The sequence below is a fragment of the Anguilla rostrata genome, chromosome 19 (genome assembly GCF_018555375.3).
Source record: "Anguilla rostrata isolate EN2019 chromosome 19, ASM1855537v3, whole genome shotgun sequence".
Taxonomy (NCBI): Eukaryota; Metazoa; Chordata; class Actinopteri; order Anguilliformes; family Anguillidae; genus Anguilla; species Anguilla rostrata.
Window position 1 is genome coordinate 8,583,179 of NC_057951.1, and position 15,415 is coordinate 8,598,593.

Sequence of the window (15,415 nt, forward strand, 5' to 3'; positions counted from 1 at the left end):
CACTTTTAATAAGGGAGTGGCTTCTCAATGCACATGAGTGATAGACAGAGACCTTCTCTACGCCCATGGCATTGTGTGTAGGTCAAAGTGTAAGTCTGTTGGGCGGCCGACCCTTGACCCAAGCGGCTGGGGGCTCGATTCCCTCCGTGGCATTTCCCGTACCGCTAACCCAGCGCTGTGACTCTCTCTCTCTGCGTTCCCCCATCTGAATAAAGCGGGAAACACGCAGGAGGAGGACGAGCCGCCTGCTCCCCTCTTACAGAACAGAAACGGCCTTGTGACTGCGCTTTCCCTTTCACCCAACATCGGTGAATGGACGTCAGCATTTTAGCCTAGCGCCTGAAATCTCTTTTGTAACGACTTTCATTTATTCTCTAAATATTTTTTCGCGATAAAGGAAGTCCTCGAAACGCCCCGCTGGGATGTCACCGCCACCTTTTTTTTTTTTTTTTTTTTTTAATTGAGTCACCATTGGTCATGTTGAGAAATTGAAAATAATTTGATGGCTTAAAAAAAAAAGTAATAGAAGAGCCACTTGCAGGCAAAGGAAATAGCAAGGGAAGGCATTGAGATGATGAGCGTTCTTCTCGAATCCAGTCTTTATGACTGCCATTGTGACCACATTGTCGGTGTTAAATAAGGTTTTCTACAAAGATACAACATATAAAACTGTTAAATATATATATATATATAACTTTCAAACATTTCAAAATACATTAAATGATATTTTATCCCCACAAATTTCTTTTCCGATTCACAATTTTATCAGTGTTCCGGCAAAGTGGTTTACACCCTTTTCCCGTGTGCAGCCGTGCCTGTTGCAGATTGTCTGATTGTGTCCAGGAATAAATGCAAATTCATTTTCACAGGTGTGTAAGTGGCAGGTTGACGCGATCGTGTGAGCAGGGTCCGGGAGAAAAGCCTCAGCAGCAGCGGTGGGTGAATGGACTCCTTTACATGTCCTTCCTGACGGCTGCTCTCCGTGCTGCCATTTTACAGGACGTTTTGTTCAAAGCCACAGAGGTTGTGTGGTTGCTCGTTTGTGTAGCGCGTGTGTGTGTGTGTGTGTGTGTGTGTGTGCAAGCATGTGTGTGTGTGTTTGCGTCTCTTTGTTTTGCTGCCTGTTCAGAGCTGAATTCATTAATTTCTCAGAATCCCTTTGTTTCCGACCTGTTCCATCTGGCCCGACTTAAATGCTGTTTTTCTTTGGTCTGTAAAAAAAAAAAAAAAAACAACAGAAGAAAGAAAATACAGACAGACAAAAAAATTAATTCAGGGTGCCAAAAATAAACCTTGGACAGACAGCTCTTTTGAATTCGCCAGACAGCCGACGCGGGTACTCTCCCTGATCATGGAGTCCAGTCTGCGGGCGTGTCATGCACCAGCTTCCTGTGATGTCGTCCTCCCCTTCAGCCAATTAAAAACAATTCCCTCCGCGAAGTCCGTTTTTAATCCCAGCTTCCGCTCTTTGGGCAAAAAAAGGGGGTCAGAGAGACTTGCGAGGTCAGCCCAGGCACAAGGGGGCGCTGTCCGTGGATGGATGAGCTGAGCTGATGACGAGCAACAGATGACCCAGAGCCGTGTAGACTTGACTTCCGGGGGCAGCTAGCTCTAAAGAGTCCACGCTGCTCCGGTGATGTGGGAGACTCTGTTCTTTGTTCTCAGGAGACCTGGAGGGGTACAGCAGAGCAGACCAACTGTCAGTTCGCTGTTTGTAAATACCAGCAAGCAAAGCAGTATTTGGGCTAAAATCTATTTTAGGGTCTCCTGCTCTACAGTTTGTTTGTGGCAACAGCCATTTTGAAATCTGGGAATGTAGCAGCCGTTCTGGTGCAAACCCAGGCCTTGCTCTTGTTTTTATTAACGTAAAACTGTAAAACTCCCGAGATTTAGTGCAAAGGTAGCAAGAGGACATTTAATCAAAACATTTTGCAAAGAATAATTAAATTGTGTGAAAGGATTGCTTTTTATTTTAATTTACAATTATTCACCTTTTTGGAATTCCCTGACCAGCGCTATTAACTCGAAAACCACAACCATATCTTCCAAAATGTAATTTTAGCTACCACCTGACATTTTGGCTCTTGACCTTCTCTACTGTGAACGGAGCTCATTTCGTCAGACGTTTATATCGTCGACATAATCACGTCACATGACCACAAGGCACCCTTACAAGCCAAAGTCACTTTTTTCCTATACAATTCCCAAATGTAGTGTTTTTTTTTTGTATTTCATTAAGTAAAAGAAACAGAAGGAAAAATCCAGGCCTGTAATACAAAAATGCAAAAGTGAGAAAATCTGCTCAGAGCAGTAGAGCAAGCACACTAGAGTTCAAACGGTCTCCTACTTGAGTAACGGACCAGCGGTCATAATTGCATAATGGTGCCTATTTTTATAGCTTATGCAAGGGTTACAGGCAGGAAAGAGGAGCAGATCTGGCCGCTTACTTATGTAAACCAAAGCTCTGTTAGATGTTCTATAAGACACTGGCTGACAGACCTTTTTCCATTAGTGCAGCATCTGTCATTAACAGTGAGACATGCAGACTTCAGTCAAACTTTAGCTGTAGTGGCCACACTTCTGTATAATGGTTCTGGATCGTGGTATGGTAAGGTAGCCCGCTAACCTCCTATAGAGGGCCAAAGAGCAACACTGATCGTGTTCTACATTTCAGGCAAGATCAATGGAGCGCAGAAAAGCATTTGAATTCAAAACAAATACGTATTTGACCCAGGTCTGAAGGCGATTGAAGCTGGGAGCGTTTGATTTATCTGTGTTCACACAGCTATTTTGGCATGTCCCCTCAGGCGTGGTTCAAAGAGAATAGGTGCTTTCCCCTGTCTGCAATGGTTGTGTGACAGTTTCATTTGCAATGATGAACCCTCTGATCATTACTCTGAGTGAAAACTGCTCTGAAGGGCGAAGTGTTCAGTCAAATGTAAGCTCTTTAAGTACTGAGGGAATTTTAAAAATAAAGAAAAAACAGGTCAATTACAGTTTAGATATGCTTTTGATGTAGTGGAATAATGTTGTTGAAAGAAAAATGGAATAGAAGAATACTTAGCCCACGACTGAAGGGGGGGGGGTCAAGCATATTATTTCTAAAAATGAAAAATTGCAGTTTTGTTCTGTAATTACTGTGATTGCCAGGTGCGTGCTCCTGCATCGTGATGTCAACTATCTCAATTGAGCTCACCAGTGGGAACAGTGCTGCCCTCTAAGCCAATCGCCAGGAACTGCATTTGAATTGTTGCCAAATTATGCAAAGACAAAAAAAAAAAAAAACCTAAAATGAAAGATAATAACGGAGAACAAAGATACTAACAAAGCTTAGCAAGACGTCTCCCTGTTAGTCTCTGGGGACTTAAATGAATGGAAATGAATGGAGAAGCACCGTGGGCTATTGGAGACGGCTGCTTACAGTAAGCCCTTTCATATCCTGTTAGCGTCTCCCCCTCACAGTTCCTTAGGAAGCTCGCGGCTGCGCGCCTCCCCCCCCTTCTCTACCGCGCGGCGACTCGAGCGTTGCGCGCGCTCTTACGGGCCCGTGATTCATCCTCCGCTCTGATTGGCGGTGATGTGATTTCGGCCTAATTACGGAGCACACGATCGCAATCATACAGCTAACCGGCTAATTGCGGTTACGTGTGATTTAATTGAGCTCGCGTTGGGTCACGCTGACGACATCGCTTCCTCGTCTAACTTCCTCCGGAGGGGGCGGGAAGCTGTCCCTGGCTGCTGCCGCTTCTGCTTCTGCTGCTGCTGCTGCTGCTCCTCGTTGTAAGTTAAGAGATTGTTATTGTCTCCACTCGCGTGGCGGGAAAGACACATGCGCCATCGTGGCCACCGTTCAGAAGAAGGATGAGCGCGCGGGCTCATCGATTGGGCCCGTTTGTGTTGCAGCGGGCCCGTTTCCCTTATGAAATAACCGTGGGTTACGGGGCAGTCCCGTTAGCGCCTGGCTGTTTTTTTTGGGCTGGGGCGCAGTCTGCGCTACCCCCCAGCACGTTTTCGTTCAGCTGTGCGGTATGCACAATGGCGTAGAGTAATTCACAGATTCACTCTCAGAAGCAGGGGTTCCAGCAGGCTCCGCTGTGTCTCCACAGACCCGTGGTTCTCCACCCTGCTCCTGGAGAACCTACTGTTCTGTGGGTTCTCCTGGCGACCCCTAATTTGGCTCACCTGATACTGCTTAATTAGCAGCTCAATGAGATCTTTAAGCTGTTGAATGAGGTGTGCTCTGTTAGGGTTGGAGTGAAAACCTCTCCGGCAACCAGCAGCACAAGGGTTGTTTGTCGGGCAGAATGGTTCAATCTATGAGTCCACACACTTTTAAATCCAACCGTCGAGGGTTCCATAAAGAACTAAAAAGCGTTCCCCAAAGGAGACGAGCCAAAAAAAAAACTTTTTTTTTTTTCTTTTTTTTTGGTGTACACTGAAGAAAGCCCAATTAAAAAGCCAGGAAATCGATGGCAGCTCCTGATTCCCTGCGCATGGGCTTCTGTGGAGTGTCCTCTGGAGTGCCCGGGCTATAGGCGACAGAGACCCCGTGCAAACACCCCTCGCTTTTTTCCAGCCAATTCACACCTTTTCGCCCCTTCGCCTCCCGGAGATCTCTCCTGACAGCTGTGCCTCGTGACCGTTTCGATTGGTCTTTTTCGAGCCGGACCGCTGCCCTAAAATGTTCAAACTCTGCCCTTTGCTTCCCGAGCGACAGAAATCACGCTCAATAGGTCATCCGGCGTCGTTCCACGAGGGTCTCTGAAATTACATTCAACACCATCTGCACACACTCATCTCACCCAGGTCATCTCTACACCCCGAAACAGCTCCACCACCCGACCAGCTATTCTGACACTGCATTAGCACAGCAAGCACCTGAACCTGCCAAATTAAAGGTTTCCCGTTTAAAAAATGTCTTCCCTATATATATATATATTTTTTTTTACAAGAAAGCCAAAGAACGTAGAGGACGTTTGCACCTGTGTAAAAACAGCACCGGATCGCTAGCGTTAGCAGTGCATGGAATCTCCCTGTCTCTGCACATGCTTCAGGCGCACAGTGGCATGCATGGAGGCGTCGGGCGGAAGCTGTGTACCTTACGGTGCGGTCAGGGCCCGCGGCGGCTTGCAGTTAGCGGGAGTTGGTCACTGTCTGTTCTTGGCGAGGGGTGGCGGGGTTTTGGGGCTGTCCTGTCCTGTCCTGTCCTGTCAGGCTGCACGCAGCTCATCCGGGGCGTTTGTACGAAAGGGGGGCTCCATCACATCATAGTGCCTTTAAATCACAGGGATTGGGTGTTTTTTTACAGAGGTATTCAGTCTTTAAAGCAGGGCAAAGATGAGATCCATCTCTTCAGGAGTAACACAGTAGTGAGAGAAATGGGAACACTCAACAATAAGACAGTTAGAAAATAAAGTTTTTGAAGAATATATTCATTGTCTGAACGTGGTGATGTCACTTGTCTTTATATAGCCATTTTGATGCTCTACTCTGATTGGTCTACAGGCTTCGTGTGAAAGGCTTGGTCATTCGTTGGCAATTAGCTGTTTACACTTAACACAGAATTTCCACCCATGTCCTTCCTCGGCACAAATACTCCTGGATAAGCTTTCTGCAGCTCTAATCAGCCAAGATCTACCATCTCCCCTTGATGTCACTGGGGATTTTCAGTGAGTGTGGAAGCATATTATGCCAGTAAAGGCTTTTTGGTGATGTAATTAGTGCTGGTAGCACGTTCCACTTAGTGAGAGTGGGCATGTCATTGGTTCATAACAGCCCCCCAGAATACCATGGTAACAGCAGCATCCGCTGCAACTGCTCTCACTGATCTCACTGATTTTCCAAGACCCCGCGGAGCAAATTCACCGCTATAAATTACTGTACTAGCCACCACTCTTCACTTGTAAATTACTGTACAAATCCACCATTCTTCAGTCGTAAATTACCATGATAATCTATCACTCTCTTCAGTTGTAAATTACTGTACTAATTCATCAGTCTCAGTTGTAAATTACTGTTCAAATCCATCATTCTTCAGTTGTAAATTACTGTACTAATCTATCACTGTTTTCCCTTGTGATTGTACTAATCTATCACTTAAACTGTAAATTACTGTACCAATCCATCTTCAGGTTTAAGTTACTGTACTAATCTATCACTCTTGTAAATTACTGTTTTAATCTCATCATTTTCAAAGTGGAAAATAGTATGCAGTACGGAATAATCTGCTCATTGTGCTCAAGTTATTGTCAAATACTTAATATGGTACAATGACAAGACTTTATTCAAAAGTAGAGACCGATTACTTAGAGTAAAGGAAAAGAATACGGGTGTGAGTTTGTACTACCTTGCAAACCCAGAAATTGTCTCTATATTTAATAATGCGTCCCAGTTTTTTTTTTGTTGGGGAAGTGGGGCTTTTGTTAGCGCCCCTCTCAGACACTGTTCAGTTTGGTGTGTCTCTGGAGCCAGTTGTGCGGGAGCATTTTGGGATGGGGCGGGGGGGTGTGGGACGGGCGAGCAGCTGTCCTCTCTGCGGTGGCTCTGTTTAAGCCCTTGTGTGGATGTGGCTGGTGGTGCCGGCCGGCCCAGTGGGATCAATTAGAGAGGCAGCGTGTCAGCGCCAGAGCCAGAGCCAGCATGGCCCTGCCGGCCTTCAGCTGCTGCTGCTCTCTGTGCACTGTCCCGCATTTACACCCACCTGCCAACACACACTGATACACTCACATACACACACTGATACACCCATATACGCACACAGATAGACACACTGATACACTCATATACACACACACACACACACACACACACACACACACACCTCTTCCTCCTCAGTGTCCGTATTCCTCCCATCTCTTCTCCTGATGCTCGGGGGTGAGGCATACTTCAGTCTCTGTGAAACTCCTCTGATTGCAGCAGCAGCGCCGGTCTCTCCGAGCGCCCGCCCCTGACACGGTGTTCTTTTGTAATTAAGCCCTGAATCACGCCAAAGCCTCTTCAGCACAATGCCTGATTACACTCTCCGGGCAGCGAAGTGCCGACCAATTAAAAAAATTACCTACCAAAGAGCCGATCTGCGTTCGGCTCGTTGTTATGACACCGGTGCTCCCGACCGTTCAGGGGGGCCGTTCAGCCTCTTATATTTATAACCCCTTTTATTGCTCACAATTAGTAAGTAAAAAGGTACGTCGTATATTTTATGTCATAACGTGATACAGCTGCCATGCACGGCCGTATTTCAAACGAAGCGCCGGGGGCCCGTCTAAGAGGGGCGGAGCGCTTTCGAGAGAGATGGAGGAGATAAGGCGCAAGCCGGTGCTGAATATATCGTTAAGGGGTTTTGAGAGAACCGTGCGGGGTGGACAGAGAGCCCTAGACCGGTTGTAAGTGTTAATATGTGCAGTTCATGAGAGCTTTCAAGTGCTGGGGCTCCCCGATATCCCCCTTTATTTACCCCCTGCGGATCTCGAACCCAACCCCACTTCAGGCAGGGCAGAAGCCTGAGAGAGTTTTGTCTCGCTCCCACAATGCTGAATGTAAAAACACCAAAAAAAAGAAAAAGTACTGGGGCCGCTCCTGACCTGGTCAGATTTGTGATTGTGTACAGCTTTAAGGGTGGGGGCCATATGCACATGTGATTTACTGTAAGGGCTTGTAACTGTAGCTGTCTTGTGACCTTTTTTCAGCTAAACCATGTGACCTCAGGGTACATATAGTGGGCTTCCTCTTCTAGATTCTTTTAAACTTTGATGACATTTCAAGAAACTTTCTTGGCTGTAAAACCTTTCCAAATGTTTGATAAAGGGAAAGAAACCCTGAACGATAATAAGGTGCTTGGCTCCCCATTAAGCCCGTAGCCACGCTGCCGTTCATGGGAGAGAGAGCAGAGCGTATCTGCGCTCTCCCCGTACGGCTCTATTAATATGGAAATAATATCTACTTCCAAAAAATCATTTCTGTCGGAGTGTTATATGATCCAGGGCCTCCCGCCGCTTTAGAACCCGGAACGTAAAAGCCGGTGTGAAAACAAGGGCCTTATCGCCGCACTAGCAGTCCTCCTGTAAGCAGACGCGAGTCGGACGGGTTGGCGCTGGTCTGGGTGCTGCGCGCGCATCAGTCAGGCTTTATGGAGTGTTCCTCACGTCCGCGCGGCAGCTGGCGTTTGTCCAGCGCGCGGTGAGGCCCGGGGTTCGCCGCGTAGCGCCGGTGTGTTCTCTCTCCCGCACGCGGGCCCGGCCGATCGCTCTGCGATTCCTGGACATTACCGGAGTCCTGCAGGCAGATTGGCTCACGCGCTGGAGCGTAGTAGGAAGGGTTTGGGGGGGAATGGCAAGGGAAGAGCCTTGTGAGGTTGGGGGGGGGGGACCTCGTACGCATGCAGTAACCGACAGCAACGCAGAAGGAAAAGTTCTATTTCAGAAGGGGGCACTGTGTTACTTTAAATAGGCTGTTTTTTGGCGATGGGGGAGAGGCGGGTCGATGAAAGGGGAGATTATTTTCCTGTGCCTGACGCTCAGTCTGTGTCACTCTGAGACGAGGGTGATGCAAATGAGCTGTGTCTAACGAGGGCACTGAGACGGAGCGCTTTAATTAACGAGGACTGAGAAACGTGCCGCGTCATACCAGAACGTTCTGCTGTCCCTGGGTGGCACAGGCCTGTGTGTGAGAGAGTGTGTGTATGTGTGTTGTGTGTGTCACGGGGTTCCTACATCTCCCTCGCTGTTGACTCCATCGATTGCTTTTGCCCAGCATTTCCCTTCCCAACTAATGAAAATGATCCATCTGTTGCTTTTTAAAAATATTAATGTAGCTTTACCTCTGCCGATTGGGGGCGGGGGGGCAGTACAGCAAGCTGAACTGTAACTGCACACTGTTGGAGGAGTCTTGCGCAGAGACGCAAAGGGGGGGGGGGGGGGGGCATAGCAGGGGAGCATGGTAATTTGAAACCTTCCAGAATAAATACTGCTTCCGCGTTATTGATAATTAAACACACAGTCGATGCTCGCTGCAGTCGACCGAACACACTGCCCCCCCTTTTAAATTCCTTGTGTGCGTCGTGCGTTTTAAGGGCTCCTCGGGTAAACGCGCGGTCGGGTCGCTCAGCCGAAAGGGAGAAGAGCAGCAGCGTTTTTATCAGCGACAGGGGGAACTGTAGCGCATTCTACAGAGCGCTGTAACAGTGGCATCTCTTATGGATGCTTGAACAATATTAGCACTACCATTGGAATACTTATTGTTGTAGTCATAGTTACATTGTTATCAATTTATTTATTTATTTTGATAATTCATGTATTGTAAAGCGTCTTTGAGACTATGAAAAGCGCTATATAAAATACATTTATTATTATGATTATTATTATTATTATTATAAAGCTATTACAGTTGTTGCACCACTATCAGAGAGTTGCAACAGTACAGCACTGTTATTACATAGTTGTTACAGTAGTAGCACTGTTAATAAATAGCTTTTACAGTAGTAGCACTGTTATTACATTGTTGTTACAGTAGTAGCCCTGTTATTAAACAGTTGTTCCAGTAGTAGCACTGTTATTACATTGTTGTTACAGTAGTAGCAGTGTTAATAAATAGCTTTTACAGTAGTAGCACCGTTATTGCATATTGTTACAGTAGTAGCCCTGTTATTAAGCAGTTGTTAGTCGTAGCACTGTTATTACATTGTTGTTACAGTAGTAGCCCTGTTATTAAACAGTTGTTACAGTAGTAGCACTGTTACAGTAATAACACTTATTAAAAAGTTATTACAGTAGTTGCACTATTATGACTGAGTCGTAACAGTACATTTACAGAGACCTGCTACAGTAGTAACACTGTTATCTAGTACAGTCCATGCCATCGTGACGCTGTCATATTATAAAGCAGGAAAGGCGGCGGCGTTTTTATCGATAGCTGTAATAACAGTAACGCTGTTGCGAGTGAAAGCAGCATTAGTGGCACAGGAGGAGGAGAGGGCCTCTGCGTGACTCACCGTTGTGGTTTTGACTCTGCCTCCGGGCTGCGTGCAGGTCCAGCCCGATCCGTTCGCCAACAGGTCGCAGCCTTCGTCCTCCAGACAGGGCATCATGTCACACCACTGCCTGGACCTCACGATGCGCGCTGCGGAGAGAGGAGGGGATCGGTTAATCACCCTCGCTGCAAACCCTAAACCGGGGGGCAGAGGCTGGTTTCGGGGGGGGTGTGGGGGTGCAAGTCTGGCCCCGGAGGACCAGTGTGTATGCAGGTTTTTGTTTCCACCAATTACCCTGGATAAACAGGCTAATTGGCTGTATACGCCAAATGCTGGCTCAGATTAGATAGCAGTAAAGCGGTTTCTCTTCTCCAGGGACACGGGAGCGGTCTCTGGCCGTCGCTCATGCGCTCATTAAGAAATGCAGCTGAAATGTCAGAAGGCGTAAATGTTAGGGCTAAGTCAGTAATTAAGGCCATTAATTTGGCAGGCAAACCGAAAACGGACACGGCCGTCATTGCGCACCTCTGCCCAAAAAACTCTTCTTCCCTAAACTCGACTCTTCCTGTTCTTCCTGTGGAACGTCATACGCTGGTGAACTCTGTAGCTGTAGTGAGTGCGCAGTGCATGGTCTGCTCGTGATTTCACCGTAGGGTACGTGGTCCACTTTGGAGGAGTCTCTGACGACCGTAATGAGAGAGAGACTGTGATGTGTGATCTGTGGTAAGGGAGGGAGGGGGGCGGGGGGGGGTCTGAAGCCGTAATGGGGGCGCGGTGGGGGCGGGGGGCAGGGGGGTTTGGGTGATGGGGATCACTCATGCGTGATTTTCCGCCTTATATTGGGAACATCAGTGATCTTGAAAAGCAGAATCTGCCCCCCCCCCCAACAGAGCGTTCACTCCGAGCGGAAATTAAAGGGAGAAAGGACTTTGGTAAAGGCAGGGGAAAGAGAGACAGAGAGCGTGAGAGAAAGAGAGAGCAGGAAGAGGAAACGCTCGGCATAATAACACAAACGCACTTCTGAAAGGGTGCGTCTCGACTGCAGTGGAGGATCTTTTCCATCCTGGGAAGGGCGCTTTTATATCTCATCACACACACACACACACACATTGTCTATTTATAAGAAACTAGGGCACCCACGTGCATTTGCATACTGTACCCTGACACCCCAACAGGCCCACAGAGAGGAAGAGAGAGGAGACCGAAAGGAAGGGAGAGAGGAGGGAGAAATGGGGAAGAAAGAGGGAAATATGAATAAGAATGGGTTCAGAGAGAGAGGAGAGGGTGGTGCTCCCACACACACACACACACAAACAAAGGAAACTATGAGTTCCCAGTGTCCGCACCTGTGCACCGTGAAGCGATTTCACACACACACACACACACACACACACACACACACACACACACACACAGGGCAGGCACGCTCACATAGCTCAGAGGCATTTCCCCCCCTGCAGTGTCCCCGCACGCACCGTTAATTGTTTTATTTGTTTTTAGGAGAAAAATCACAGCCACGCATTTGCATAATTAATAAACTGCTGCACTTTCAGGCGTCCTCGTAGGGGGGGGGGGGGGGCACATTCCGCGTTCTGATTACCAGCGGGAGCACTGCCGCCATCCATAACGTATCCCAAGTGTTTTTATTTATTTATTTATTTTTTTAAGCATCCGAAGACGAGAGCAGGCAAAATGTAGCTCTTCCACTTCATTCCGCGCGACGAGTCTTTGCCAGTAATACGCCCATTTTGTGCCGCGCATCGGCGTAATTTGACTGTTTTCCTTTCCTGTGACTCACTCTGGAGCCGCGTCGGGCTTTCGTCAGGGGGAGGGACGAGGTATCCGCGGAGCTCAGGACGCGCTTTTGTGCCGGGGGCCGCGCACGAAACGTTTGAAACGTTTGTTTGAGATCGCCGCCGCCGTGGGCTGTCGGGCGCCTTAGTTTGTCTTTTTATTATCATTATTATTTTTATTCTTTTTTTGTAACTGTAGCTCTTGAGAAAGAAATTCAGACTAGTGATGTCAGCGGTGCCAGGTGATTCACAGCTGAAACCAGAAAAAAAGAAAAGGTGCACAAATGCCCTGGATTGGTGGAAAGTACTTTAGCGAGAGAAAAATAAACATGCCTAACTCCTAACATCCCTACATTATCCCTCCAACAGCGGAACATACAGCTACAGTGCACATCATAGCCAGTCCAGTAAGCTTGCATTAGTCTCGTTTCTGTTTTTGCAATAGAAGGTGGCTTACATAGCAGATTAGATGTAGTGCCTCTATGGTACAACAGCTGTGGCATGACCAGGGTTCAAACCACTACAACGGCAGTGTTCTACCTGGGAATCGAACCTGCAACCTTTGAGTTACAAGCCCCTAACCGCTACCCCGCACTGCCGCCGCCCGATATCTGACATCGCAGTTAATGCACTGTACTGCAGTTTTTTTAGCTTTATATTATGTTCCTATAATATAATTTTCATGAAAATTATCTGGGTATGTTTTATACTTGACCGTATCTGTTTAAAAAAAAATGGGTATAAATAAAACTTAAGGGTCATTCATCTTTCGGGCAGTAATATGATTTATAGCCCTTGTTTTTAAGGCTGCTTGTCAATTAGCCTGATGTCATATTCCCTGAGTCAATAACTTTGCCTTGAAATTGGCAGCGTTGATATTTAGGATGCGTTGTAATTCAAATCACCCGCCGTCGTCGCCTTAAGGAAGGCATAAATCACAACCCGCAGCCAAGACCATGATCGTGTGCGTTCCTTCTGTAGATGACTGTCACAATGAATCGTGGATTTTAAATTTCAGTTTTAAAATTGTGGTCTGCACCTCGACACGAGCTTGTTCTCATAAGCGCTGCACATTAAGATTCACGACAGAGCCCTGCATAATAATGGGAGCTCAAAGACCATTTTAAGCTAATCCACAGCGTTTTAGCTCACTTCAGAGCGAGGTTGGTCAGTGTGTGCCCCCCCCCTTCCTGAACCCCAGGGGGCGCAGAGCGTTCCAGGAGTGCTGTTTAATGTGTCTTCACAGCAGCCTGGTTTAGGGGTCTCTTGACATTCCTCCCGCGGTTCAGACGTGTCACGGGCTATCGTGGGAAACGTCAGTGCGAAGCGGGGGGGGGGCCGTCGGTCGCCCCCGACGATCGTTTAACCAGCGCGGTGCTCCGCGGGACGAGAAGCATCTCCGGGGGCAACCGCCTCCCGGGCCTGACATCAGGAGAGAGCGTGTTACCCATAAGCACCTCGTGTTTTTTACGCAATCACGCAAGCCGGCGGTGGGCAGCTCTTGCCCTTGGAGAGCGGCGGGGTTGTTTATTTTTGTTTCCAACCTTTAAAATCAGCAGCCAATTTAACCCCAAGACCCGAGGTAATCAGCTGCTTTAATTGACAAATTAAGTGCTGAGGAGCGATGAGAAGCAGCAGACCCTGCTGCTCTGGCAAGGGCAGGACCGAACGACAAAGCGCACAAACACAACACCGCACGCACTGCATTGTGTATTTACACTTAACAGTGCTGTACGGGCACGTCTCCACACAAACACAACACCGCACGCACTGCATTGTGTATTTACACTTAACAGTGCTGTACGGACACGTCTCCACACAAACACAACACCGCACGCACTGCATTGTGTATTTACACTTAACAGTGCTGTACGGACATGTCTCCACACAAACACAACACCGCACGCACTGCATTGTGTATTTACACTTAACAGTGCTGTATGGACACGTCTCCACACAAACACAACACCGCACGCACTGCATTGTGTGTTTACACTTAACAGTGCTGTACGGACACGTCTCCACACAAACACAACACCGCACGCACTGCATTGTGTATTTACACTTAACAGTGCTGTACGGACACGTCTCCACACAAACACAACACCGCACGCACTGCATTGTGTGTTTATACTTAACAGTGCTGTACGGACACGTCTCCACACAAACACAACACCGCACGCACTGCATTGTGTATTTACACTTAACAGTGCTGTACGGACACGTCTCCACACAAACACAACACCGCACGCACTGCATTGTGTATTTACACTTAACAGTGCTGTACGGACACGTCTCCACACAAACACAACACCGCACGCACTGCATTGTGTGTTTACACTTAACAGTGCTGTACGGACACGTCTCCACACAAACACAACACCGCACGCACTGCATTGTGTATTTACACTTAACAGTGCTGTACGGACACGTCTCCACACAGACACAACACCGCACGCACTGCATTGTGTATTTACACTTAACAGTGCTGTACGGACACGTCTCCACACAAACACAACACCGCACGCACTGCATTGTGTATTTACACTTAACAGTGCTGTACGGACACGTCTCCACACAAACACAACACCGCACGCACTGCATTGTGTATTTACACTTAACAGTGCTGTACGGACACGTCTCCACACAGACACAACACCGCACGCACTGCATTGTGTATTTACACTTAACAGTGCTGTACGGACACGTCTCCACACAAACACAACACCGCACGCACTGCATTGTTATTTACACTTAACAGTGCTGTACGGACACGTCTCCACACAAACACAACACCGCACGCACTGCATTGTGTATTTACACTTAACAGTGCTGTACGGACACGTCTCCACACAGACACAACACCGCACGCACTGCATTGTGTATTTACACTTAACAGTGCTGTACGGACACGTCTCCACACAAACACAACACCGCACGCACTGCATTGTGTATTTACACTTAACAGTGCTGTATGGACACGTCTCCACACAAACACAACACCGCACGCACTGCATTGTGTGTTTACACTTAACAGTGCTGTACGGACACGTCTCCACACAGACACAACACCGCACGCACTGCATTGTGTATTTACACTTAACAGTGCTGTACGGACACGTCTCCACACAAACACAACACCGCACGCACTGCATTGTGTATTTACACTTAACAGTGCTGTACGGACACGTCTCCACACAAACACAACACCGCACGCACTGCATTGTGTATTTACACTTAACAGTGCTGTACGGACACGTCTCCACACAAACACAACACCGCACGCACTGCATTGTGTATTTACACTTAAAAGTGCTGTACGGACACGTCTCCACACAAACACAACACCGCACGCACTGCATTGTGTATTTACACTTAACAGTGCTGTACGGACACGTCTCCACACAAACACAACACCGCACGCACTGCATTGTGTATTTACACTTAACAGTGCTGTACGGACACGTCTCCACACAAACACAACACCGCACGCACTGCATTGTGTATTTACACTTAACAGTGCTGTACGGGCACGTCTCCACACAAACACAACACCGCACGCACTGCATTGTGTATTTACACTTAACAGTGCTGTACGGGCACGTCTGACCCTCACGAGTAGCACACAAGTTGGTCCGCAATGCCGTCCCATTGGCTT

General features: G+C 47.7%; 1 protein-coding gene across 2 annotated transcripts in view; it reads right to left on the reverse strand.

The window, feature by feature from the left end:
- Positions 1-436: 436 nt before the first annotated feature.
- Positions 437-15,415, reverse strand: part of LOC135245855 (chemokine-like protein TAFA-5) — a 44,969-nt gene continuing 29,990 nt past the window's right edge. The window contains exons 3-5 of one of the 2 annotated variants that reach the window (XR_010327421.1): positions 9,986-10,113; positions 5,099-5,274; positions 437-1,670 (exon numbers count right to left, since the gene is read on the reverse strand). Coding sequence is in view for 1 of the 2 variants with exons in the window: in XM_064319208.1 (XP_064175278.1) it covers positions 1,662-1,670; positions 9,986-10,113 (137 nt within the window). In the remaining variant the exon portion in view is untranslated. The remainder of the gene's footprint in view (positions 1,671-5,098; positions 5,275-9,985; positions 10,114-15,415) is intronic. The other variant, XM_064319208.1, reaches the window with a different exon arrangement.